The sequence below is a fragment of the Phaseolus vulgaris genome, chromosome 6 (assembly GCF_051622355.1).
Source record: "Phaseolus vulgaris cultivar YP4 chromosome 6, ASM5162235v1, whole genome shotgun sequence".
In the NCBI taxonomy this organism is placed as follows: domain Eukaryota; kingdom Viridiplantae; phylum Streptophyta; class Magnoliopsida; order Fabales; family Fabaceae; genus Phaseolus; species Phaseolus vulgaris.
In genome coordinates, this window is record NC_143503.1 from 35,318,901 (window position 1) to 35,346,834 (window position 27,934).

The window sequence follows — 27,934 nt, forward strand, 5'->3', positions numbered from 1 at the left end:
CCTTGTAGCCACGGATACCAAAACATAGAGTAACAAAACATGTGTGTTGTTGACATAATTGTCCCAACATGTTAATGCTCTTTTCATAGTATTCAAATAAAGTATATGCTGTAGAAGCTGAAAACTTAAGCATATAATAACAAAGTATTTGTTGTTTAAATGATAATATATATTGTCTATTTCTTGATAAATAGTTTTCATTCTCAGGTTTATGGAAAGAAAAAGAAGTGACTAAATTAAAGAAACGGGTATTGATTAGTTAACATACAAGTAACACACATTAGGTAGGAACTGCAGTAGAAGATTTTGCAGTGTCTAAACTGTAAATCTTATTACTTGGGGATGAAATGGCTAATGTTCTTTTCCCCTTCATTAGATATGCATATACAAACAGAACTTCTAGGACATTTTTAGTTATTATGACACCAAGTTTGAATCAGATTATACTGTTTTTAGTACAGTGATCAAATTATTCTCCCTTGATCTCAGCAGCAGCAGCATCGGCCCAATTAGCTGCACTTCCAGTGCGAGGAATGCTGGGAATCTTTGTGTACAGATCCACCTGAAAATATACACTCAAGATATTTCCACTGTCATCTTCATGCACAACACCTCGAACCTTGTGCAGTGGATGATCAAAGCTTGTCAACCCACTTCCATTGATGAAAATGCACCCTGCATTCAAGTCCAAGAAGTAAATGAAAATCACAATGCAATCTGCTTACTTCGAATCCATTAAGGATTCATCTTTGATGTTGAGTGCATACTCGATCAGAGCCCGAATATAAGAAAAAAAATATACAATTCATACAAATTGCGAATGTTATTAGTTAACCTTGTTTAATTTTCTTAAAAAAATTGTTTCAAATGAGAATACTCTCTCCATTTTGAAAGAGAAGTTGTAGATATAGGAGTATTTTAGAGATTGTTTCATTAAATTAGCTAAAATTAGTTAGGATTTATTATATCTGAGTTTAGAATTGTTTATATTTGAATTGAGAAAGTTGAAAGCTGAGAGCATTTAGAAAATGGAAAGTTAGAAAAGGTAAACTAACCGGGAGGAAAATTTGCACAAGCTTGTCCACATCCCTCTTTGATGATTGAAGGGTCATCGGAACAGATTAAGGATCCATCTCTTGCCATTCCCCATTGAAATTCCACACTTCCATCACGATCCTAACATGCAAGAACTATGTCAGAAACAACACTATCAAACTATCCATGTAGAAGAGGCTTAATTTCCTGGACATTTGTAGAGTAAGAACAAACAAAAGGTAAACCATTTTGTGATCAGACCTCACCCTGGCAATAAAAAGAGTATGCGTCCTTGCATCAAAGATGATGAATGCAAATTTTCCATCAAGATGTTTAACAACTTGGTCAGGTGGGTAGGGGGCTCGATCTCTTAGGACCTTATATGCTTCAATCACAATCATGGCTTCTGTTGCTTGCCTTGGAAGGCCATAATGATGCCTAAGGTCAGCAATGTTTTCTAGAGCTCCCACAAAAACGCAGAAGATATCATCCAAAACAACAATAGACCTGATTCATTTACAACAACTACAGATTAGCGTGTTTGGCTGAATATTTATAAAATAGAGAGTGTAAAATTTGTATCATATGCAAATAATACTCCAAGACAAGGTTACTTTAACTCATTTGATTTTGGACTAGAACCAATTCTTCAAACTGAGACTAAAATCACTTTAACCCGAACCAAACACATATTTAACCAACTAAACAATGAGAAATAGTTGCAAGGAGATGGTTTTCAATGGATTAGAACAAAACTAGACATCCAGTTGAATCCCAATTCAAAGGGCAGAAAAAAATTTAAAACTTGAATTCATGTAGATGCTTCACTGAAGTAAACATAGTAGCAAGTTTTTATTGAATCCCAGGCCTGGTGAGAATTCAAAGTTAAGAACAACTGCAAGGTTATTGTACTATTAGATACATCCTTCTTACAGAAAGCCATTTCTTGGCTAAGGCATGCATGTGCTTGAGAAATGAAAATAGATAAATCAATCAAATAAACTTTATATATGTACCTGGGGTGTATTGGACTTTCGTCTTCATGGGACAGAGCCATAAAATTCCCGTGTGAAAGGTTGTAAACTGCAGAATCCGGCCACATAGATTGAAAATTCTCTACAATCTCTTGTGGGGTCTTTGAATTGTTGGATCCCATTGCCGGAAGCCTCAGTTCCTCCGGTGGTTTTCCAATGGCTTTTTCAAACACCGCCAACATTTTTGCTTAGTTAGTTCAATGGTTCTTCAGCTTGTGCTCTCCTCTCAAATCTGGTTTAATAGGACTGAGGTTCAACTATTTCGTGATGGAATGGAACCATTATTAAAAAATTCACAAGCTAACAAACAGTGGCATTGGAGATTATGCATGTGGCAAACTCACAGGATGGTGTCAGAATCCGTGGTGATACGTGTAATATACTTAACCAACATAAAAGTTACATGCAGAGGTGGTACCAAAGGTCGTTGGTCTGTCTTTCTTTTGCAGTCTTTGTAAACAGTCACATTACCAATTATTACTGTCCGAACAAACAGCTTTTTTATTTGTACTCCTAAATATTTACAATCATAGAGATGTGAGATATATTTTCTGTCCAATAATAACTAGAAATCTCTATTGTTCTTATCGATTTTTTTATCAGAAAAAACAATTAAATTAAATCAGTTTTTAGAGATGTTTCAACTAACAGTATCTTTCCATATTTACATCTAAAAATCATAGATTATTTATCAACTAAAGAAAAAATATCAAATTATATACTCTGACTAAAAAAAATATCAAATTAAATACATATATACGTTCTGACTCCAGTCAGAAAACGAGAAATCAATCCAAACCAATCCAATTACGTGTGTCCAGAAGCCTCTTTGGACTGTTTCAAAATCAATATTTTTGTGACTGATATCTACCACACCAATCAGCCATGCTTATCCATTAGCAACTTTTGGACTATTTAGGAAAGAGTATTTACGTGACTGAAAGAGTTTTCTACGTGCTTCTTTTGCTCGTCAATTTAGTTGTATTCCATGATAAGATGTTGAGTAGTACAAATAAAATAAAACTGTAGAAGATAGACTTTGATAGGTTGCGAAAAGCAGTCAAATTCTGTAAAAGTGGCAGTTTCAGTTTAAACTCAATTGCTAAAATCTATGCATTTGATAAACTTGATTTGGCACCATTCAAGATTCTGGCAATTCACTATACTATAACAAACAAAATTCAATTCTCGAAGCCTCAGGAAACTACCACTAATAAATCAAGGTGTTTATTGATACTGATAGTTAAAGATTAAACGACAAAGTTATATCAAGATTATATAAATAGATTCTTCTTTTGTTGGTTACTTTTTTTCTAACTATAAATATATATTGTTCCATGGTCATTTTTTTTAAATTTTACGACAAATTTTTTCAGTCATTTAGATTATCAAGAAATAGTTACACAAAACATATGTCCAAAAGTTTTCTGTGTGCTATTAAATCAAAGTCCACTTTCATTTCGGAAAGGAGATTACCTTAATTTTTAAAAGATAGAGAAATAAATGTTCCAAAACATGTTTGTATGTTTCTTGCTCATGTGTTGGCTCGATAATCCAACCCAAAAAGATAATTCCATCAGATACACTCAAAGTTACAGAGTGTGTCATTTTTTTTAAGCAGGTGACTAGTGTGTTTCTCTCTTTCTCTTAAAGAAGAAAATCTAATTGCGAGATTAGAAATAGATGAAAGGTTTCATGATTTTTCTTAGGAAGCATGCTATTCATTTCATGCAATGATATGTGAAGACAGAAACTTCAGAATGTTTAAAATTATAGTCTACATATAATTCAAGTAGGACATTGTTGTCATTGTCCAAAAATCCAAACTGCAATAATACATGGTATGCTTGGTGGATGAGAAGGAGAATGGTAGGTCAATGGTCAATGCCATCAGCTACTTCCATCTCTTATTTATGCACCAAAGAAACCAGTATCTGAAATAAACCTTCCTACAACACGAAGAAGGATCATATTAAGCATCAGGAACTCTTAGAGAACCAAATGAAATTGAGATGGGTTTGAAAAGTTATGGGGATCACCAATATTTAACTAATTCATTTAGCTAGAATAGGAACACCACAGGCTGCAGGAGCATGCTTTCCTTTCTTAAAGACAAGGTTTCCTCTCACAAAAGTCTCCAAAACTTCTCCTGATAACCTTCTTCCCATGTAAGCAGAGAGGCTCTAAATACCAAAAAGGCCATTGTTTAACCCATGGGATTCAGAAAAACAGCCAAAATATTAGCATGTAGATAAAGTGAGCAATACTATATCTTTATGAAAGAGTGAACTTTTTTTTTGTTAATGCTTTTTTCTAAGAGAAAAGTAATTAACAACATAAATAAAGAAATAATACAGTTTCTTTTTTCCTTTACTGAAGTAGTGGGAGGAACAATTTGGTTCCTCTAGCATCTACTTTTCCCAAAAGCAATTGTCAAACAAGAAAAATTTAGAAAGAACAGAAAGTGATTGACAGAATGAGTTCAATAATAGGATAAAGAAAAATCAAGACGTACAGGATGTTTAAGGAAAACAGGATAATGTTCATTCAGCTCAAACTCCACCTCTGGTTTCCAAACTACAATATCAGCATGGTTTCCAACAGCAATGGACCCCTAAAACATAAATGAAACCTTAGTCAGATTTTAACTGAATACTTCTCAACATATACTTTTAGTAACACATCAAGGAAGTAAAATGCACAAGGTTCATTTCTTTCAGACAATCTTGAGGGATGAGGCTTGGCTATATTAGAATTGAAATAGCATAAGACCTTGGGTTCAAACTTGCTCCTTTGTTGGCTGGTTCAGACGAAAATCTTATTTCTTTGATTTAGGGATTGGAACCAAAAGAACAATATATTTCAATATATTTCAGTTACTTAGTTCAAAAGAATATTGTCACAAGTAGAAATGAAAATGAAAAAATTAGATTGCAATAATCTTTTTAGAGTATATCCAAAGTCAGAGGCAAAGGAGGAAACTACAATTATCTCACCTTTGATTCTATCCCTGCAAATGTTGCAGGTTTCTTGCTCCACAATAACGACAAGTGTTCCAGAGTTAGTCCATGTTTCTTCCCATAAGACCACGTCACTGGAAGATCGAACTACAATTGAACCTCAGTTAGTCTTTAGACTAATTATAGTATTCAAGATTGCAGTATAAAAAAATCTAATTCAGCTGAAAGTTTGAAGCATGGAAACTAGCAATTGGTTTTCTGATTAAAATATTGCTTAAATTCATCATCATTGCATCTTTTTTGCTGATACCCTCTAGTTATATTTTAGTGGTGTGTTTTGGTGGAAGGGTTATTTTAAAAAGTGAGTTTGCAATTATTTGTATACAATAGTTTGATTACACCTTTAGTTAGAATAAATTCATATATTATTTTAGAAAATAAGTTAAAGTCTAACTCTATAAATTCAACTTAATCATATTTTCATACTTTTGTTATTAATGTAAGATCTTCAAGAGGTAACACAATACTTTTTATTAGATTTTTTACTTATTTCTATTCATCTCTCTAGTTTCATTGCATATAAGAAAAATGGTCTAACTTCACTGTAAGAAAACTAACTAACCTGCAAAGATGATATGCCCCCCCAAGCCTTCAAGAAGTCACCCTCCTCAAGAAGCTTGAGTTGAGGCAGGGTTGGTGAATGATCAGAACTTAATAGGTCAATGTGTCCCTCCTGAAATGAAGAATAAAACAAGTAAATAACTGATGAGATCATAAATGATTAAAGTAAGATAATGCTTTGTATTTTAGGAGAGGAAGTGTACCAATACTGCCTTCCATAATTTGCCTTTGTTGTATGCATCACGAATGGGAGGAGAGCACTTAAAACGAGTATCTCCATTTGGTATCTCTTCAGAAGAGAAAGCTAAGTAATGGGGACAAGTCTCAACACTTATGCTGTCACCACGACTTTTTGCTTCCTGTGCAATATAAATGCATAAATTAGCTCTCACATATCAATTTTCTTTCATATAAAACTTATGCTAGACATCACTATAAAATCTGACATCTCAACTAGACTGATACTCGAGACTTCAATAGAAAAAGAAAACTAGCTGCAAGTTCATATTTAATTTTAACCATTACCAACAGTCCATTGTCAACAGCATTGCAAAATACTAAACGATGAAAATAAGCACACAATACCTTAATCAGATCTAAGGAAGCACTTGAATCAGACAAGTGAGCAATGTGAACATGTGCTCCTTCTAATGGACCACCAATTCTTGTGTCTTTCGTAACACCTACGAGTTCTTTAATGGCTGCTTCCTCCCTGGAAAAGTAAAGAAGACATTTCATAATTTTTTATGGAAATTTCAAGAGCATTATGTCAATTAAAGATACGTGGTATTGTTCTCATCCAAGATTTCAAATGGATTGCATCATAGAAAAAGATACTGGACAGATATTTCATATTGTTAGATTTTCTTAAAACATTTAAAAAACATCTTGAGAGTCTTGTTTATTTCACCCTCAGTCATAGCTTTCACCTAATTGGGGCCAAAATTTCCACTCAATTAGGAGCCCCCACACCAATTTTACCCGAAGCATCTGGTAAGTGAATTCAGATGTGAAAACTTTGGATAAGTTAAGCAACAGTTTAACTAATTTCACGTTTTGAACATAAAGAAGGAACAAGCATAACAAATAATTTATCTGGAATAACTTTATGGTTTACAGGCATTTTTTTTTTTAATTAGAAAATGAAGTATTAAAATGTCTTACCATGAAGGTGGTCTAGTGTGGAGATAGGTCAAGTAAGTACGAGGACCACCTTTATCAGTAAGCTCCAAATGTTGTTGAATCTCAGAGTGCACATATAAAGGCCTTCTATACTTTGCCAACACAGACAATCCCTCCTGAAAAGTACATTGTAAAACAGTTGAACAAGGCCAAAAAGAAAGCTACTCCTTTTTGTAAAACATTACCCTAACAGATCTTTTGAGTGAAAAGTAATGCAACCAATAATAGTATTTCAAGAAATGCAACTATCCCATGTCATGTTAATATGCAAGAGGAATTAGGTCTGCAAATATAATTAACTGATTAAAACAAATTCCAGCTATAACTTTACTTAGTTTATAAGGAATGTACCTTGATATGGTGAATAGTAGTCATAGGAAAGTCACTAATTCCTGAAGGACACATAAAAGACTAAAAACACAAAGGGGAAAAAAGAGAGTTAGATCAAAACATAACAAATATTGCCACACAGATATATGATGTTTTTGAATCATGAAGTTGATCCCAGTGAGTATGTCCTTGACCTCTAAGCAACTTTGCATAGTAATGCACAACCTTTCAAATGGTTACCTTCAAACCAAGAACACCAGCACTTAAGAGACCTTCAAGAATACTTGTATTAAGGGCATTTTCAGGGATTAGGCCACCCCAAAATCCTGTATAAGATTATAAAAACGTTTCAGAAACTCAATTAATCGTATCTGTGGCAGAGGTTGCTGGTCATACCAACGTCAACATAGATTCTGTTCTCTGCAGCTTCAAGCTGGAAACAGGTGGGAACTTATGTTAGTAGAAGAAAAAAGTATTTTATTCAACAGTTATCCCTAAGTAACCAAACAAATGCAACACCTCTAAAAACAGACTACACATACAGGATCAATATTTAATTGTCTTGAAAATTTTAAATGATATATATCAGTTGGAAACCTCCTTCTATCACTTTGAATGAAAAAATTCATTGTAAGAGGATGGATATTATTTATTAGTTATTTACTTATTATATAGATAATATTATTACTTCTATAAAAATTTAAATGCACATACAGGATCAATCACTGATACCTTAAGTTTCAGTGTTTCCTTAGACACAGTTGTTGGGTGATTGTTTAGAGGCATGTCAACCACTGTGGTTACACCACCTGTTGAAAGTTGAAACAGTGTTGGAACAGATCTATGGGATATACATGAACCAAACTGCATAAGTTATGCATATCAACAACAGTTGACATAAACAGGACAACTATCATTAGGAAGAGATTGAAAGATTATTGAAGTTATCCACCTAAGTTACATCTGATGAGGACTGATAAGTCATAAAAAGTTGCAGTTTTCTTTGTTCTAAGCTTGGAATCTAGATGTACTTTAGAAGCATAGGAAAAAATATTAAGATTTCCGCTGAAGTCCTATCAATTTCTTAGGTATACTGCTAATTAAGGAAATGTGTAGATCAATAGAGGAATAGCATCTGCATACCAGCAGCAGCAGCTCTGGTACCAGTATCAAATCCTTCCCATGCAGTTCTTCCTGGTTCATCAAGATGTACATGTCTGCCAAAGTATGTGATATAAATAATCAGAGGAAGTGCAGCAGACAGAAATCATGTGCAAGATAAAAAAAATCAACATGTGGAGTTCCACTGATTATGATGGTACTGATAATCAACTCTTCTAGCCTAGAATTTCTTGTTAGGAATTCAAGTATGAATTGAAAGTTTCATATTAAATAGAACTGAGAAAGTTGAGTGGTATATAAAGAAAAAAGACTCAGAAAGACATAGCCTTAAGGTTTTTGGTTGATGGTGATTTCATGTTATCTTATACGGACAACTCATACCTTAGTGGTGATAAATCTCCCCAGTTCCATCCCAGTAAAAAAATCCCAACAATGGTAATGTTAGGGACAATATAATTTGTTTTTCTTCTAAAAGTGAAAATAAACAAAAGGGATATAAAATTGTTTTCTTCCTCTTTTTTTATTTTTTTATTTTCCCTATTTTCCTTCAGTTGGTTAAATATATGGTGCTCATGAAGTAAAAATTGTAGCATTGAATACTGATGATGATATGACAACAACAATAGCAATAAAAATAATAATTAAGATAGAAAGAACTTATTATTGGAGGAAGTAAATCCTCTTTTTAGTTCCTATATTAATGTAATCTTTGCCAGCCTGCTACTTTTATAATGACTCGTATGCAACAATCTAATAGTCCGAATTTTACTTATAATGATTGCTACTAAGTTTAGTGAGACAAAACTCAATGAAGAAAAGAATCACTTTTAAAATTCTATATTACAATAAGTAAGGACTGATATATGGAGTAAACAGTGCTGATTTGTCATGTGAAAGCCAAGTCTTCAAATAGGCCATTTATACCTAAGTCCTTTTTAATCTCTCTAAATTGGAGTTTTTCTTGGTTTCCCACTCTCCCTTTACCTATATTTATTAGGCTATCTTCTCAAGCCATCTTAGGTACAATTTACTATATTTTCTTCATTAAGTGATATTTGTTCTTTCTGAATTTATAGATTCTTGCATTAATAAAATTATTATTGCACTTTTTTAATATTTATTTATGTAGAACATGCATCCAAAGAACAGCAGCAGATATAAACAATAAGAAGATGATTTTCACATCTTACACATCAATCAAGCCAGGCATGACAACAGCATCTCCATAATCAATTACTTCTTCATGCTTAGAGTTACCCTGCTTACCATATCCCTCAATGACAGATATTATGTTCCCTTCTTTTATCTCCACTGTTTATGGCCAATAAATAAAAGAATCAATTAACACATGTAAATAGTGATAGCCTGGTCAAATATTTACATGAACAATTCAAATCTAAAACACCAAATGGTCCAGAGAAAATATGGTCCTCAGTTCACTATTAATGAATTCCATTCAAGTGAGTCCTAATTCCTAAGATCTTCACCTGAACTCAAGTGTATCCTTTTTATTCGTTATCTACCCTTTATTTTAGCATGATCTTTAGAGAATGAAAATATTTATCTTGGATTTTCGCTTTTCTTTTTATTTTACCACATGCATCTTCCATGAGATTTAATCATGAACCTTTACAACTTCATGGGACAAAATGTAAAGAGTGAAATAAAAATACAATGATCAAGGGTTGAAAAAGTAAAACCTGAACCAGAAATGATCCCTTGTGGGGTCACAATGCGTTTGCTAGTTATCCAGAAATGACGATGGTGAAGAAGGCTGCACTTATTCTCAGTCAACTGTGGCACAAAAAGTCAACAATATTCAACTCTCTTCACATAACATCCCACAGCTTCTTCAGTCTCATAATAGCTCAAGATAATAAAACCAGACCTTATAAAATCAGTTTATCTTATAACTCAAGATAATAAAACCAGTTTATCTTATAAGATGAGTTACTTATAAGATCTTTGTCTATATGATGAGATTTAATCACTTATATACTAATACTATGAAATGTGTTACTCTTTAATGTTATGTGGATATCCAACAGATATCATAACAGAAGTTTCAAACTAGTCATAGTAACTTTTTCTGGTTATGCAGACATAATAATGAATCAAAAAGCATGAGAAAGAATGAAAGTGAATAGATTAGATGTTGGACCTTTACTTGAGGATGTAACTGTGCTCTGTAAGAATCCTGCAAGTAAAAGAATACTATGAAGGAAACCAGGAATGTTAAGAAAGGCAACACCCTCCACACAAACCTCTCCATTTCTCACCAATTCACCATTGTCATTGTGTTCTCTCTCCTTTTATAGTTTCATTATGGTACAGTTATTGCAGCAGACAGAACATAGTACAGATGTCACCACCTTAAGACCAGGCCCGTGTCTTACAATGTTGAAGTGTCGATGCCACAAATTTCACATTTCAATCCTATTCTAATATTAACTCATTAGTTTCTACTTCATTCTTCTAACTTTTAGAGTTATAAATTTGGAAAAAATTTCTTTGACACTATACCCAGTAAAAACTTGACACCACATTATAATAATATAATAATATTTAAAATTAAAAATTAAAAAATAAATTAAATATGATTAAAATATTATTTTATTAATTTGTGAAGTAGATGTCTTTTACTGTTGTGGTGTTAACATATCATCATCCATAAATTTGTTAGTTAAATTACTTTTTAGTAATTTTAATTTCTAACTGATTAGTTCCTTTAAATTAATTCATTCTTTTATTTTCTTTCAATATAATTTTCCCCAACTTGAAATTTTTAAAATTCTTTACTATATTACTAATAATGTTCTCATGCATTAAAAAGAATTATTTTGTTGATATGGTTAATACTTTTAAGAGCAACTTTAACGTTTAACTTACATTTTACTTAACTTTCAAAAACCTTTTTAATTTTTTTTATTGTTGAAACGCAAAACAATAAAAACAATTTTGTTTAACTAATCTTAAGTAAGTCTAAAATAAATTAATGAGAAATATGTAACATCATTGAAGCATAATGATGTTAAGTTTGAAAGGAAATATGACATTCACTAAAATCATTTAAGCTACTAATTAAGAAACTATGTACTGCGATGTTCTAATGGAACTATTGTTTAATATTTTGTATACCTTCATTTTAGAAATAAAATATAAAAATAGGGCTTCTAAAATCAAATTAATATTAAATTGGAGATAACCAATATTTTGATGTATTTTGATGGTTTTGTAACTGCAGTTTGCAGTGCTTATAGCATTCCAATACAAGCACGGTGCTAGCTGGAATAGGATGTCTAGCGTATGCACTTCTGGGATATTTGTTCATCTCTTTATTCTTGGAGATTCTTAATGTGGTTTGGTTTATGTAAAGGGGTTGAGATACCCCTTTTGTATCCTTCTTAATTTAATTTCATTCTTTGTTGATAAAAAAAAATTAATATTAAATAAAACTTAATTATTTTCGAGATTACTATATTATTTTTAATTTTTTTTAAACTTCACAATTGAAATTTAAATAGGTGGTGAAGAAGAATGAAAGAGAAAATAGAATTGTCCCATGAAGTGAATTACACGTTGTAGACTGTCAGCAACAGTAGGATGTGTTGGTGTTTCATTTTAACAGAGAACTGCTTGTAATAGCACCTTCCAAAAAGTTAAAGAAAAAAGGATGAATTATTCTGTTTTTTACTATTATCTTCACAGTATAAGATTGAGTGTTCTTAATTTTGAATTTTTTACCAGAATTATTGATCTTTAACTTTTGGAGATGCCCATGGCAACCAATTAATGGCAAGTGTTTTTCTGTGTGTATAGCATGCTTCAATTTAATAGGAGAATGTACCAAAAAATATTCAATCTTCTTGTGTGTCTTGCTTTATTAATTGATTTCTCCAGACTTACTTCACACATTATTTGATGTAAGATAGTGCTTCTTCTTTGTCTTTTCTTCAATCTTCTCCATAATTGCAAAAATAATTGGACAAGGCAATAATATTTTTTCTCTGCTATTATATAAGCCAGTCTGTGACGTCCTAAAATTTCTAACAAATTATATTAATTAAATATCTTGGAATAAGTGGTTATAAAAATAATATATATAAGACATTAAATTATTAAATTCACTTGCTCATTATTAATTGGATTAAATATTATACCTTGAAAGGTGAAAATGGATTGTGAGGGTTGTAAAGGAAGTGTTCACGATTTCAGTTTTCAAATCGAATATACCAAGGAGTAGGAAAGAAAACACCTACACCAGATCAATTCAAAACGGCAACCAATCAATTCAAATCCAAATCGGCAACACACTGACTTGATCCAAATCGGCAACACACTGACTTGAAATCATAAAGTTATGATATATAAGTCTATCCAGAACTAATATATCACTTCCGGATACGGATTAACTATATGAAAACTTACCTGGACAACATAAATGGCATTCCTGATGTCAAGATCAGTAAACAAATATAAATGAATTTCGGATCTCTATCATCAACTTCATTTACAACACACCATTCTGGACATAAAAATCCAGAAATCATAATTTACTCATGAATATGGTCATCCAGAAGCTTAAATGAAACACATATAACCTTTCAGATATCTAAATCCGAAATATATAACAACCAGGATTTCGGATTTCTGCATTTTATGTTGAGTGAATGTCTTAAATTATATGCATTATATGCAGGGAGAAATTGCCAAGAATTATTTGCAATTGAGAGAGAACTCTATTCCAGGGTTCTAAACACAGGGCATGTTTTTACACTTCCTATCTAAATATCACTCCTCCGTCTCTTTACATAGATTGTCTGATGTTGTTTGGTATCTTTGTTCTACTCTGGTGGCTAGTTTTTTCTTTCTTCTTTTTTCTCTCTCATGTACTAAAAGAAGAAGAATCTACTTTCAAGATTAGTAGAAATGGAGAACAGTTTCAGTTTCTTCTATTTTCTATTTATATTCCCTTGCAATCTGATAAGGATTATGTTAACACGATGCTTATTAGCTATGAAACATGCATATTTTTTACATGAAATGATATGAGCAGAAAAGGAACTCTAGAATTTGCAAAGTTGTAATCTACATTCAAGAAAAGTACAATATTATGCCATTATCCAAAACATCCAAAACATCCAAACGGATATAATATAATACATGCAAACGCACTAGTCTCTGAGAAGGAAAATGGTAGCTCAATGGCCGATGCCAGCAGCTACTTCCTTCTCTTATTTATGCCCCCACCGAAACTAGCATCTGAAAGATAGTACCTGTCTACAACATGAACAAGGATCATGATAAGCATAAAAAAATCTTAGAGAACCAAATGAAATTGAGATGGGTTTGGAAAGTTATGGTGATCACCAATATTTAACTAACTCATGTGGCTAGAATTTGGACACCACATGCTGCAGGAGCATGCTTCCCATCCTTAAACACAAGATTTCCTCTCACAAAAGTGTCCAAAACTTTTCCGGATAACCTTCTTCCCATGTAAGCAGAGAGTTCCTGAATACCAAATGGTTAAAGGAATCAGAAAAATAAATAAATATCATAATAGTTTGAAATGGTTTTAACTTATGAGTAAGAAAAAGAAAGTCATAGACAAAATGAGTTTAATAACAGGGTAAAGAAAAATTAAGACATACGTAATGTTTAATGAAAACAGGATAATTGTCATCCAGGTCGAACTCCTGCTCTGGTTGCCAAACTACAATATCTGCATGGTTTCCAACTTCAATGGTCCCCTAAAGCAAAAATGGAAATTTAGTCAGATTTCAACAGAAATTATTTTCTAAGAAGCAAAGATATACTATGTTAAGTCTGAGGCAAAGAAGGAATCACCTTTGATTCTATTCCTGCAAGTGCTGCAGGTCTCTTGCTCCACAATAATGACAACTGTTCCAGAGTTAGTCCATATTTCTTCCCATATGACCATGTCACCGGAAGATTAAACTACAAGTCTCCCAATAGAACATCAGTTAGTCTTTAGGCCAATTACAGCATCCACAGTTACAATATAAAATAAATAAATTCAAACTGTTCCTTGGAAAATCACCCATCTCTCCCTTCCCACTAAAACACAGAATTATGTCATTACATTGTAGAAAATACTCATTCATATTATTCAATTGTTTAATAAGTAGATAAGAACCAACCTCAAGCATGAACATAAGATTCAATCAAATACTGTGACTAAGCATTCATTCAAAGATCAACTTGTAGATTGATAATTGATTTCAAATAGGTTCGTATTGTATTATTGCAGTATTAAAAATGGTCTAACTTCACTGCAAGAAAAATCATTAACCTGCAAAGATGATATGCCCCCCCAAGCCTTCAAGAAGTCACCCTCCTCAAGAAGCTTGAGTTCAGGCACAGTTGGTGAATGATCAGTAGTTAACAGGTCAATGTGTCCCTCCTAAAATGAAGAGTAAACAAATAAAATAAAAACTGATGAGATCATAAATGATTAAAATAAGACAATACTAGTTCTTTGCCGAGAGGAAGCATACCAATACAGCCTCCCATAATTTGTCTTTGTTGTGTGCATCACGAATGGGTGGGGAACACTTAAAACGAGTATCTCCATTTGGTATCTCTTCAGAGGTGAAAGCCAAGTAGTGAGGACAAGTCTCAACAGTTATGCTATCACCTCGACTTTTTGCTTCCTGTGCATTATAAATGTATAACATTAGCAATCAGTCAATTTTGGTATGTTCCACATTTAATTTTAACCAGACAACTCAATGAACACAGTACCTTAATCAGATCTAAGGAAGCACTTGAATCAGACAAGTGGACAATGTGAACATGTGCTCCTTCTAAAGGACCACCAATTCCAGTGTCCTTCGAAACACCAACAAGTTGCCTAATGGCTGCCTCCTCCCTGGGAAAGTAAAAAAGAGCTTTAATAAAAAAAATAGGGAAACTTAGTGAGCAATATGACATCTAAAGATGCATGATATTGTGCTCATCCAAGATTCTAAATGCATTGCATCATACAAAAGCACAGCGGATGGATATTTCATATTGCTAGGATCTCTAAAAATATTCAGAAACCTCTTGAGTTATGTAATTTACAATGCTCTGGAACAAGGGTACTTTCATCTTCCCAACACCCTCAATCACAGCTTTCGCCCTATTGTGGCCCAGATTTCTACACTATTTGAGGCTCCACTCCTTGGCCTCACAGAGAGGGCTCAATACCAACTCAAGCCAAAGCCTTCGATGAGATAATTCAGATATGAAAACATAGGATAAATTTAAGCAGTAGTGTATCCAATTTCATGTTTTGACATGACAGAAGGAACAGACATAATGAATCATTAATCCAAAATAATTTTTTATGTCTTGATATAATGTTTATTTATTAAGAAAACAAAAACCTTACAATGTCTTACCATGAAGGTGGCCTGGTGTTGAGATAGGTCAAGTAATCATGTGGATCACGGTTATCATTAATATCCAAATGATTGCCATAATCTTGTTGAAGCTCAGCATGCACTACTATAGGTCTTTTATATTTTGCCAACACCGACAATCCAGCCTGACAAATACATTTTCTAAACAATTTAGCAATAGAGTTAATAAGTGTCATTCTTTAGTGATATTCCGTGCAATAGAGTAAAACATTACCCTATCAGATCTTTCGAGAGTGAAAAAAGTAATGCCTTAAGATCACAGTATATCAAGCAGAAGTGGGTATGTAAAGAAATATAAAGAACTGCATTGAACTGATTCAAAAAAATCCCAGCTATAACTTCACATGAATGTACCTTGATATGGTCAATAGTTGTCATAGGAAAGTCGTTAATTCCTGAAGGACACATAAAAGACTGCAAACAGAAAAGGGAGAAAACAAAAAGCGAGTCAGAGTGTTAGGATACACAAAGAGGAGGAGTTAGTTAGAATTAGAATAGTCATGAGTTAGTTAGAATTAGAATAGTCATGAGTTAGTTACTTGATTTGCTAGTTAGATATAAATAAGAAAGAAGGAGAGGGGGAGGGGGGAGTATGTAATATTTTTGTAGATTGAGCTTTAGCTCTTTGTGAAGGGGAAACCTTGGAGGAGAGAGTGTTCTCCTATTTCTTGTTCTTTTCTTTCTTTTCAATAAAAACCTTTCTTTTCTTCTCTTTATAATTCTTGGATCCTAACACAGAGTCAGACCAAGAAGCCAACAGATATCTGATGGCTAGTACTGTGGAGAGAGAACTCATATTATCACATACTTTCAAGAAACCATGTTTAATTCCAAGATGGTGGGATGATACACGAATACAGAAATTCAGGAATCCCCAGCAATATAGTGCCACACCACTTCAAAGATAAATACTAACGAGAGCCAGAGACCAAAAATGTCCAAAATCCATATATTCTCGGCAATAAAGTATCATTAATGCTAGGTGAAGACTAATGTAATAATTAACTTCTTGAAAAATGTTCAATCATAAAGTTGACCCGGGGAATATGTCCTTGACCTCTAAGCAAAGTTGCAACGATAATGCACAAGTTTTCAAATGTTTACCTTCACACCAAGAACACCAGCACTCAAGAGATCGTCAAGAATAGTTAGATTAAGTGCATTTTCAGGGACTAGGCCTCCCCAAAATCCTGTATAAGATTACAAAAAAAGTCTTAGTAACTACACTAATTATATATGCTAAGGCAGAATTTATTGGTCATACCAACATCAACATAGATTTTATCCTCTGCAGCGTCAAGCTGGAAAAAGAGGAAACTTATGTCAGAACATTAATTGCATGGAAAATTTTAAATGATGTATGTCAGAAGGAACTCCATCTATCTCTTTGAAATGAAAAAAAATCATCATAAGATGGATATTACTTGAACTCACATACAGGATCGATCACTAATTACCTTAAGTTTCAGCGTTTCCTTAGACACGGTTGAAGGGTAATTGTTTAAAGGCATGTCAACCACTGTGGTTACACCTCCTGTTGAAAGAGTGTTGGAACAGATCCATTTAATATGTATATAAACCAAAGTAAATAAGCTATGCATATCAATAACATTTGAAATAGACAGACAGTATAACTATCATTAGGAAGACGGTGAAAAATAATACAAGCTATCCACTGTGTAACATCTGATAAGGGCTCATAATTTCATACAAGTTACTGTTTTCTTTGTTCTAAGCTTGAAAGCAAGGGAAAAACTGATCAAGATTTCCCCTGAAATATCCAATGTACACTACTAATGAAGAAAATATGTTTATCAATAGAAAAAACATCTGCATACCAGCAGCAGCAGCTCTGGTACCAGTATCAAATCCTTCCCACTCAGTTCTTCCCGGTTCATCAAGATGTACGTGCCTGGCAAAGTAAGCAATTCAGATAATCATGTTTAAATATACAATGAACCAGATGGAGTTGATAATCAACTCTTCTAGTCTACCATTCCTACACTAGTAAATTCTTGCATGCCCAAAGCTATTATTATTAAACTATTCAACATTGATATATGTAGAAAATGCATCAAACAACAGTGTCAAAATAAACAACAATAAGATGATTTTCAAAATCTTACACATCAATCAGGCCAGGCATAACAACAGCATCTCCATAATCTATTATTTCTTCTTGCTTAGACTGCCCCTGCTTACCATATCCCTCAATGACAGATACTATTCTCCCTTCATTTATCTCCACTGTTAACGTTCCACGAATAAAATCAATTAACACGTCTACACAGTGATAAGCAAATTTTACATGTACAATTGAAACAATAAATGGTCAACAGAAAAAGTAGTCTTCAGTTAACTGTTAACTATTTCATGCTAGGGCCGCTCAGTGAGTTCTAAGATAGACACACGGAGATAAGTATAACTTTTTTTTAAAATATGAAATATATAAATTCACAATAAAAATTTATTTCAAAATAATGTTATTGTCAGAAATCTTTGTCGATACGTCGGACACATGGTGTGCCATTCTTCATCCTTCATTTTAAGATTATCTTAAGAGAATGAAACTACTTTCTTGGATATGTTCTAAAATCTCACTTTCTTTGTTAGTTCCCGTGCACACAGAGACAATCCTGCACTAAACACAGTCATACATAAAATCCCACAATCCTACTTAACACAAAACCCTTTACAACCTCACACAACGAAATGAAAAGAGTAGAAACAAAATATAATAATCAAGGGTTAAAGAAGTAAAACCTGAACCAGAAATGATCCCCTGTGGGGTCACAATGCGTTTGCTGGATATCCAGAAGTGGTGATGGGGAAGAAGGCTGCACTTACTCCGTGGAAACTGCAGCATAAAAAGTCCACAACATTCAACCCTCACACCCTCTTAAATTTTCAGACAGGGACAGTTAAGATTATCATAACAAAAGTTCCAAACTAGTCACAGTGACCATATAGTGGCAGAAAACGAGGAAGTTTTATGACAACTTTGAAGTCAAAGTTGAGCGAAAAGGTTACTTCTTTATAACTTTTGTTGGTGACAAAACCGTAATCCGTGAATCGAAAAACATGAGAAAGAACCAACCTTTATGAGAGGATATAACTGGGCCGTGTGTGAATTCTGGAAGTAGAAGAATACCAAAAAGGAAACAAGGATTGATAGCAAAGGCAACACCCTCCAGATAAACTGATCCATTTCACACTCTCACTGATATTGTGCACTCTCTTCTTTGATAGTTTGAGTATTATATAACTAGACCTATGAAATGTGTGGTTATTACTGCAGAGGATGTTCCACACAGTTCATGATTTTAACTTTGAAGGTATATATCATATCAACTTCAATTATCCAAGATAAACCAACACTTTAATAGCAAATAATAAAGTTTTATTAATATGATTATTCAAAATCATGTGTATGATTAATTTAATTTAGTTATGTAATTTATGTGATTGGTCCAAGCCAAAGAACAAGACAACGTGGACCACCTCAGCGCCTGTCTCTTTCTCTTTTCTTATCTGATTTTATCTGATTATGCTATTATCACACATGTTTAAACACTATCAGTTAATCACCAAATTTATAATATAGGTAAAATTGTTTTCAAAAAAGGTTTTGTTAACACTCATTAAAAAAATAATTATAAATTCTAAACCCTAAATTTTACATCCTAAATTTAAATCCACTTGAAAATTATTTTACATTATCTGAGTAATTTTATTTAAGATTTATGATAAAAACATTCCTTAATCACGGTCTTTATTTTTATTTTTTTAAATTTAATTTTCACATTCAATTATCCATAGGCACCGTTTCAAGAGATCCAATGATTAAATGTGATAGAAGCCACCGAATGAACAACCATTAATAAATTGTACAAAACCAAGATTGATGAGGGAATAATATTTCTTTAATAAATGACTATATAATTATTTGATATTATACTTAATAAATATACTTATTATCTATATAAACTAAATTAATCTTAATAAAATAACAATATTTGAGCATGCCAATATATCATGAAAAGTTAAATATAAAATATTTATTTAATCAACATTTGTTCTAGAATCTTAATATTTAGACATTACATTAATCATCTAACTAGTCCTGTACCAAATTTTTGGGTGTTATATAACTTGTATTGTTCCAATTTAATTTAAAATAATTTATTTAATTATTTAAAATATTATCACTTCAGTGATGTCCACTTTTTCTTTTAATGTAAAAATTTTAAATAAAAATAATAATAGCATCTTATAATATTCAAAATAAATAATTAAATGTAACAACATTAATTTTAAAAAAATTAAAAAAATTATGGTATTAATGTCACATTTTCACGTATATAATGAATTAAACAAAATATTTTTTTAATTATAGATAAAATTCTCTAAATGATTATATCAATTCATTGAAACTGATAATTGTATAATTACTAAGTAATGCTATTATAAAACTTACTAAAAGTGTGCACATTATAGAAGTAAATATTTGAGCTTCAACTTAATTTTTTTGGTTGACCTAATTTCTTCTAAAATAATTGTTCCAGATGAATTTGTATAGGTAATTGATTTATGTAACTAACCAATTTGAACTTTTACATTTTTTTTAAAATAAGAGTGAGAGGAAGTGAGAGTTACAGGTCAAAATGTATATGAATTTGTTATTCTGGAATACTATATTTAGGTTTTTGAAATACTTTTTTAGATTTTTCGGATTTTTTTTTTTCAGAATTTTTTTCTAAAATATATTATTTATATTCCGAATTTATCTTTTTATAATGGAATTTTAGTTTTTTCAATTGTATTTCAGAATTTCATTTTCAAAATGCAAAAAAGTTATTTCAACTTTCTTTTTTAATGTATTTTTCAAATCCAAAATAAATAACAATTCTAAAATTTTAGAAATTGGCGTAGGTTAAAAATTATTAGATGCAGGAAACAATTGACTTATTTTGATTTTTAATAGCTTCCAGTAACATCGTTTTTAAGCTGAAACTGGTTTTATTTAATTTATTATCTTCAAATCCAAACATGAAATGTTTCTGGGTTTAATTTGCCTATTGTGTATTAGCTTTGTTTGATATATTTGCTGTACTTGGAATAATTTCTTAAAAATAGTGTAATTTGCACACTTCCAGATTATAGATTATGATTCATAACATTGGTAACTACAATTAAATATAAATATACTTGACTAATTTCCTTCTCTACTTGATTAAACATTAACTCCCTCACTCATTTCAAACAATAGGAACAAAGGATAATAATAATAATAATAATAATAATAATAACAAATATTTGCAATAAATATTTGCAATTTTTTTGTTTTGTAAATATACTATAAAAACAGAATTCTCTGTATTAAGAACTAATATTTCAAATGCATCCACTGGATTCAAATATTTATAAGAAAATAAACAACTATTAAATATTCTGACAATCTTTCTCTTATGATTCTGCATTAAAATCTAAACAAATCTGATTGTATTAATCTATTTTTGTGAATATTAAAAAACAATTTAAAGTTATATTTTAATTGAAATACAGTTATAAACCATCTTAGCCGTGTACTGGTCTCATAATGTATTGGTATTCGATATGAACAGCATGGAGTAAACATATCAATTAAAGTAATTAAACTGTAAAAAAATAATACAAACGTTAATTACAATATACATCTTAATTTAGATTCAAGGTTCACCAAATACTATAAATAAATGCAATAATCAATAATCAAGACACGTGTATTTTACTATCACTACATTAGTTACACCTGAATACTAAGATAACTTTTTACAAATATATTATTGATTAAAAATTAAAACCCAAAGAGATGAAGAAAAAAAAATTAATTATTCAGACTTAATAATAAATGTTCATTTAAAACTTTATATAAATATCTTCCGTTAACATGATTTATTACATAAAAAACAATTAAGAAAAACTGTAATATTTACTAAAAAATTGCTTTAATTCCTTAAAAAGTTAATCAGGGAGATACTGGTTAGCAAAACCCTATATTTTACAATATATTACAAAACACACTAAGCAAAAATTAATAAGAATTTAAAAAACTTATTCGGGATATCTACTGGAACAACTCACATCACTTAATATTCTGTGATACTTTATATTTTTATATCTTTTAAAACGTTTTTCGACTAAACCTCATTAATTAAGACATAAACATGAGTACAAATGATATAAATATTTATTAATTATCAAGAATTGGAAGGATCAGGGAACCCTGCATGAATTAGGAATGAAATTGATGAATTAGCAAAACATAAAAGTAATGAGAAAGAGATAATGAAGAATGGGACTTACGAATCACAATCGAAGTGTGGATCAATGAGGAACGAAAACTGAGTACTGCAGAATTGAGGAAGATGTGAGGCTCTCTCATGCTTGATTCCTGCTTTAATGACAGCTTCCTTGAGACAATTACATATGGATCTACGAACCTTAACTGTTTTTGTCTCTGAAAATATTGTCTTTATGTTTGTACAGCAAATGGGAGGTGGTGCTATTGGACCCAAACCCAGCAAGAATGGCTCACATGGCAACAAATAAGTTATAGCCTCATTACATGTTATACCATGAACTTCACTTCCAACTAACATCATGTTTATTACCAACCCAAAAACTATCACTGTCTTCTCTCCCATCTTACAAACAAATCAATGCTAAACCTTAAAATCAATCTTTAATAGACAACCATAATGGACATGTTAAGTTATATTGCTACTTTATAATTGGGAAAATGTTACTTTCCCTTTCCCCTTATAAGAGTGGTATACAAATTTTTGATGTGATGAGTTTAGATATAAATATATATAATAAAAAGTAAATTTATAATTAAATTATATAAAAATATATTAAAATAATAGTATTGAGAATTGTAACATGGTTGCATAAAAAATGTGGATTGTCAATGTATCATTACCCTTTCTAATCATATCTTAAATATTCTAGATTCTTCGTTAGTTATTTTTGTAAAATATTTCTGGAAAATTTTCCTAAACAACTTTTACTCAATAGGTCACGAAATAAACAACTTTTTCCTAAACAACTTTTTACTCAAATTTTCTTAAACAACTTATGTATGAAATAAAACACGAAAATGAATGAAGTCTTTGTAAATCTTAAATAACATGATTAAAAAATTAATTATAATAATCACAAACTTCAATAAATTTTCTTCACAAATCAATTCTAACATACTTCAATCCAAACAATTTTATTCTTTTCACACTTTCTTCTCAAATCTTCACACATCCCCTTTTCAATCCAAACACACACACAAAAAAGTTACAAGAACATAAACAAGTAAACAATTTGACATGATAACAAATAAACCGTATTATTGTGAAAATTTGTGATAAAAGCTTTCTCACGAACCCCATATTTGAAATCATAACCATAACTAAAAGATGGAAAAAAATTCTACTAAATTATGTTGCATTTATGTAATTTTAACAATATATGTTATAGCATTATAGGTCGAGCTCAATTAAAAAAGAGGTGGGTCAGTTGATGATTGTGATTACTGAATCGATAAGCTTAGTCTCATTGACTTATGTCTGTAGCTAGGGGGTTGTAGTATCGTGGATCGAGCCTAACTTTAAAGATAATGATCGTGTCTACCGATTTGTGTGATTAAAGACATTGTCAGTGCAAGTTCGGGAATCCCGGATAATCAACCTTTGATAGGAAACAAACTTTATTATAAAATCAGGCCAATAACAAAATCAAATACAAAATAGGTAGTGAGGAGTTTTTTTTAGTATATATCAGAAGATACACAAGAAGAAAAGACAGGTCACATATTAAACTAAAAATACACTTATTCTTTACCATTTTGAATATTTTGAGTTTAAGATACAACTCAAATCCATGTTTATATGAGTGTTTCATATCCATATTTTCAACAACACATAATTGTAAGGTAGAGAACATCATCATATCCAATAAATGGATGAAGTTATTTTGTTTTTAATAATGAACTCGGTCACTCTTATTTAAGGATATTAAGTTTTTCATAAATTTCTCCTTCACCATCAACTTTTCGGTATCTAAAATATTACTAACTTAATAATTATAAATTATGTACAAATATCATTATATTAATTCACTGTTAGTTTTGGAAAAATATACAGTTTAACAAATTTTGTTACTTTTCTTTAAGAGTGTTATATCATTTCTTTTAGTTTATTTATTATAATTATACATTTATTTTATATATACTACTATGTTCAATATTATATAAAAATTTATATAATTATCATTATTGATTAAAATTAAGTATAATTTTATTAGACAATTTTGGTTATAATTAAGTATTCTTAAAAAATGTTTGGAGAAGATGGAGAAAACCTATTTGAGAGCATTGGCACGCACACAAATCTACTAAGATAAGTGGATACAACAAACATAATTAACCAGAAACAAACACAGCAAGAAAGATGATCCCGCAACAATGGGTGCCTCCCTGTGGAAATCAATGCAACAACAAATACTCTGCATTCACCCAAATTCCATGTATTTTTCATTCTCAAATTTCAATTTATTCAATTCTTTCTTTATGCAGTTACATAACCATTTTTTGTCGTGTTATCGTAGGGCGAGTTTTCTGCAAGAAGGGGTGCAGTTCAGAGGGAGATACATGGGAAGAATGTGAGATCATTTTTCTTGTATTATTGTTATTATTATTATTATTTTATTTTTTTTCCTTCAAATGTTATTATTCTCTTAAAATCTAGGTTATCCTTCTGCGTAATGTGTTTCTGCATCAATGCTAGCTTAATAGTTAGTATGCAATTGGCCTGACCACTTGTGTTGCTTTCCTTCCTCAAAGTGTGCACTTGTGTACGAAATTGTCAACCTCTATATAATTTTATCCCTCAAAAGTGCAATTTCAGTGGACCAGAGCTACACAAGTTTTCTTTTTAAGGGACCACATTGTATAATAGCTCTCCAAAACAATGGTATATTTTTTTTACTTAACAGTTTTTGAGGGGCATAATAATTGCTTGAGCGAAAGACTGTACTTGGAAGCAAATTTCAGGTTTTGAAGATCATTTTCATGTCAATCTTCTTCTTGGCATGCTCTGGTGAGGAGGAAAGATATGATTATTAGTGTATTTCTTTATAAGTTGATCTTAACGGGAGGCCAATGTTTATTCCAAAAAATAACAAAATCTTGCTTCTACATTCCAATGGTTTTCTAAACATGCTCTGTGAAATCCCAAAAGCATTGATTACTTGTAGACCATACCCTTAGGGAAACTACTGTAAAACCTACTAAGCATGCGTACTCCATTAGTGAGTTGGTGTTTATTCTGCCCTTCCCATATCCATGAAGGGTCTACAGTTCCCCTTATAAGCTAATGGACCTTTCCATATTCTTGAAAGAGTTATGTGTACTTAGTTGGTTGGTCACCATAACTTTAGTTAAGTATCTTGGTCCTTTGACCCTGTAGAAGCTTGACTTTTGCTCTGTATACTTTGTTCCATTGTTACCTTAGACTGGTCAAAGGGTCCACATACCATTAGTATTTTTAAAAAAGAAAAAAAATGGTCCACTTACCATTATTTTTCTTTTTCACATAAAAGACAATTTTTCAGTCAGGGACTTTTTCAATTTTAGATTGTGGTCATGGCTGTATAAAAAATTGATGTTCTGCATGAAATTGAAGTCCTGGATTAATTTTCAAAACCTTGGATTTTTTGTCCTGCAGAGTGTTTTCAGTTGCACGCAACACTGACCACGAGCTGGGAGAGCAACCCCACTCGTGGGTGTATAAATGTACCCATTCTCAGTTCCATGAAAATTGTTGTATCACGTACCCATATCTGTTCCATCCCTCTGTGTCCATAAACATGTGCCTTCGCACATTACAAATTCAATGCAGAAACAGGAGCCTAATCTTCATTCCTTTCAGCATATTTTGGATTACCTGACTTGGCGTTAAACCTTGTTTATTAGAGCTGAAATGATGATTGTTGTAGTAGCTCTTGCAATTTGATTCTGATATGTGAATGATGGTTATTGGTTAACCAGGTTTGGAAGATTGCAATCTAATTTGCTACAAGGACCCTGTCCTAAAGGACCAACAGTGGAGTGCTTATATTGATCGTTCCCCCGGTGTTGCCAGTTATTCAGCGGTATTTTCTTCTCTCCCATCCCATGCTTCTTTTACAGTTTTATTTCCCAAGTTGCCACTTTAGTATTTAGCAACTTGCAATGTAGTTCATTGCTGGTTTGGGTTCATCCTAACAAAATTCTCCTTTGATGGTTTCTCTTCTCTCAACTCACATAATTTTAATGGTAAATTTCAATTTAACCCCTTAGAAAAATTTCTAAATCATAATGTGTATCAACTTTAAAATTCCGTAATTTATATCTATCATTCAAATGCATGCATTTCAATTTTCAACACCTTGATTAGTATGCCCTTCTCCCAAATTGCATGGAACTCCTAAAATTCAAACCATGTTGAAGATTTGGCTTCAGAAACATACTGGCAGGAGATGCTGACAGTTCTGTGTAAACTGTAGGCAAAATAGTGATCCAATACTCTATCAATTGTAGTTGTATTTAGTGGAACAAAAACCGAAATATGCTAGAAATTGCAAATGGCTCTTCATTTTTACTGACTTGTTTCAAGTTCTAATTAACTAAATTTTGTTTGAATTCATATTTATTCAACTTGAGCCCTATGAATGAAGTGTTTGGTTTTGAGGATTATAGCTGGAAGGAAGAATATAAAATTAGGTAAATATCAAAGGCATATGCTGTTTGGTTTAGACTTATTGCTAAATATAAATCCCTGAGTGCAAATGATAAATATAAATGGCATTCTCTAAAGTCTTGTACCAATGCTACATTTTTTGTATTAAAACTTGATCTGATTTTAATTTAAAGTTTCAGCATTGGATTTGATAGGATCTACTTAATTATGTTACTTTCATTTTGGTATGCGCTTACCAAATAGTGAGCTACAACTTATAATATTGCTTGTTTTGTTTTACTTTAATGTGGTCAATTAACTGGCTGTTTAGCCAGTCCAGAAATTATCAAATTGGCAAAAAGTTAGGCTGGGTTGTCCAGTTTGAGTGATCTTATTTTCATCTCTGAAAGCTAGACAGATTTGGGAGGCCAACGTTTTCTTAAAAAATTCTCTCTAGTCTATGCATCATTTGTCTACATCTCCTGACCAGTCACAGAAAACTCAGTCCCGTTGATTATGTGCATGTTCCTGTATATACAATTTTGCGACACTCTCATAACTCTTAATGGCTAAAGATTAGTTATTCGATAGCTTTGTTTATGTATTAACTATGGTTAATCTCTTCTGATACAGGAATGTTTCCATGCTTGTGTATGTGGTTGCGGTTATAAGGTCAGTTTGATTTCAAGAACCTAAATTTGTATTAAATTGTTGTGTAATCAATATATTTTCCCTTCATGCCTTAAGCAGTTTTTCCACCGTATTAAGTATTACTGGAAGAAAGTCAATTTATTGGAGATATTCATTTTTTGAAGGTTAAATTAATATAGGTTCTTGAAGTATTTGTAGTTTTTTTTAAACAAGTCTCTGTTTTGAAAGTGTGTAATTAGGTTTATGAACTTTTAAATCATTTTAACTGGGTCCTTAACCATACTGTTGTTAAGATTCCACTGAGTACATGTAACGTAATATAGTATAATATAATATACTGACTCAACTGATGTATATGTTGCATTGTGTAGTTTGATGTGAAAAAAGAGAAAGTTGATGAAGTTACTCCTAACAGGCCTCCAAAGCCTGCCCCAGTTGAGAAGCCGAGACCACAACCCGTAGAACCGATTGACCTGTCTGAGGACATGCCTGGTATTTCTGCATAGTACAAACTGATAAACAACCTTAGTCTTACAAAACAAACACAGAAAACATGATAACCATTCTTTTACAGCCTACATTTTCTTAGGAATTCATTTTTTAGTTCATCCATTGTGTCGGCACGAATTTAAGGGCAAGTGTCACTGCCAATGCCTTTATTTAATTGAGATTTCAGAAACTTCATGTCGTCTGAAAAGAGGGATATGAAAATTTTTGTAGTTGGATAACCATATTTTTGCTGTGCCTTTCATGATATTATACTTTGTTTGGATCAGGAGCAAATTAGAGAGGAATAGATTTTTAATTTAAAGAAATAA

The 27,934-nt window shown here is 31.8% G+C and overlaps 5 protein-coding genes across 10 annotated transcripts; 1 reads left to right on the forward strand and 4 right to left on the reverse strand.

Moving 5' to 3' along the window:
• Window positions 1-304: 304 nt before the first annotated feature.
• LOC137832599 (stem-specific protein TSJT1) lies at window positions 305-3,692 on the reverse strand. Its single transcript, XM_068640841.2, has 4 exons — window positions 2,052-3,692; window positions 1,302-1,542; window positions 1,056-1,176; window positions 305-675 (listed from the first exon to the last, which is right to left on the reverse strand). Exons 1-4 carry the CDS (start codon window positions 2,249-2,251, stop codon window positions 470-472), a joined length of 768 nt encoding a protein of 255 aa, XP_068496942.1. The 5' UTR covers window positions 2,252-3,692; the 3' UTR covers window positions 305-469.
• A 76-nt stretch (window positions 3,693-3,768) lies between these two features.
• LOC137832598 (allantoinase) lies at window positions 3,769-10,700 on the reverse strand. Of its 5 annotated transcripts, XM_068640839.1 has the most exons (16): window positions 10,446-10,700; window positions 9,985-10,078; window positions 9,475-9,595; window positions 8,306-8,379; window positions 7,895-7,971; window positions 7,559-7,595; window positions 7,403-7,488; window positions 7,184-7,243; window positions 6,815-6,948; window positions 6,236-6,362; window positions 5,854-6,009; window positions 5,652-5,762; window positions 5,066-5,176; window positions 4,585-4,683; window positions 4,109-4,252; window positions 3,769-4,018 (listed from the first exon to the last, which is right to left on the reverse strand). In XM_068640839.1, the coding sequence occupies exons 1-15, from the start codon at window positions 10,554-10,556 to the stop codon at window positions 4,124-4,126; spliced, it is 1,527 nt and encodes a 508-aa protein (XP_068496940.1). In that variant the 5' UTR covers window positions 10,557-10,700; the 3' UTR covers window positions 3,769-4,018; window positions 4,109-4,123. The 5 variants fall into 5 exon arrangements, with proteins under 5 accessions (XP_068496940.1, XP_090159279.1, XP_090159282.1 ...); XM_090303153.1 differs by lacking the exon at window positions 7,895-7,971 and having other exon boundaries at window positions 10,446-10,569; XM_090303156.1 differs by lacking the exons at window positions 9,475-9,595; window positions 9,985-10,078; window positions 10,446-10,700 and adding an exon at window positions 8,456-8,648.
• A 2,656-nt stretch (window positions 10,701-13,356) lies between these two features.
• On the reverse strand, window positions 13,357-19,146 carry LOC137832600 (allantoinase). 2 transcript variants are annotated; one of them, XM_068640842.1, is made up of 16 exons: window positions 18,812-19,146; window positions 18,478-18,571; window positions 17,841-17,961; window positions 17,553-17,626; window positions 17,172-17,248; window positions 16,979-17,015; window positions 16,819-16,904; window positions 16,069-16,128; window positions 15,694-15,839; window positions 15,053-15,179; window positions 14,806-14,961; window positions 14,601-14,711; window positions 14,135-14,245; window positions 13,939-14,037; window positions 13,655-13,798; window positions 13,357-13,564 (listed from the first exon to the last, which is right to left on the reverse strand). In XM_068640842.1, the coding sequence occupies exons 1-15, from the start codon at window positions 18,920-18,922 to the stop codon at window positions 13,670-13,672; spliced, it is 1,539 nt and encodes a 512-aa protein (XP_068496943.1). In that variant the 5' UTR covers window positions 18,923-19,146; the 3' UTR covers window positions 13,357-13,564; window positions 13,655-13,669. The 2 variants fall into 2 exon arrangements, with proteins under 2 accessions (XP_068496943.1, XP_068496945.1); XM_068640844.1 differs by having other exon boundaries at window positions 13,357-13,560; window positions 18,812-19,101.
• A 2,807-nt stretch (window positions 19,147-21,953) lies between these two features.
• Window positions 21,954-22,400, reverse strand: LOC150027395 (non-specific lipid-transfer protein-like). Its single transcript, XM_090303960.1, has 2 exons — window positions 22,067-22,400; window positions 21,954-21,979 (listed from the first exon to the last, which is right to left on the reverse strand). The coding sequence occupies exons 1-2, from the start codon at window positions 22,398-22,400 to the stop codon at window positions 21,954-21,956; spliced, it is 360 nt and encodes a 119-aa protein (XP_090160086.1).
• A 1,693-nt stretch (window positions 22,401-24,093) lies between these two features.
• On the forward strand, window positions 24,094-27,891 carry LOC137833182 (uncharacterized). The gene is made up of 5 exons (XM_068641541.2): window positions 24,094-24,273; window positions 24,355-24,408; window positions 25,796-25,899; window positions 27,099-27,137; window positions 27,488-27,891. The coding sequence occupies exons 1-5, from the start codon at window positions 24,198-24,200 to the stop codon at window positions 27,620-27,622; spliced, it is 408 nt and encodes a 135-aa protein (XP_068497642.1). The 5' UTR covers window positions 24,094-24,197; the 3' UTR covers window positions 27,623-27,891.
• The last annotated feature ends 43 nt before the right edge of the window (window positions 27,892-27,934 follow it).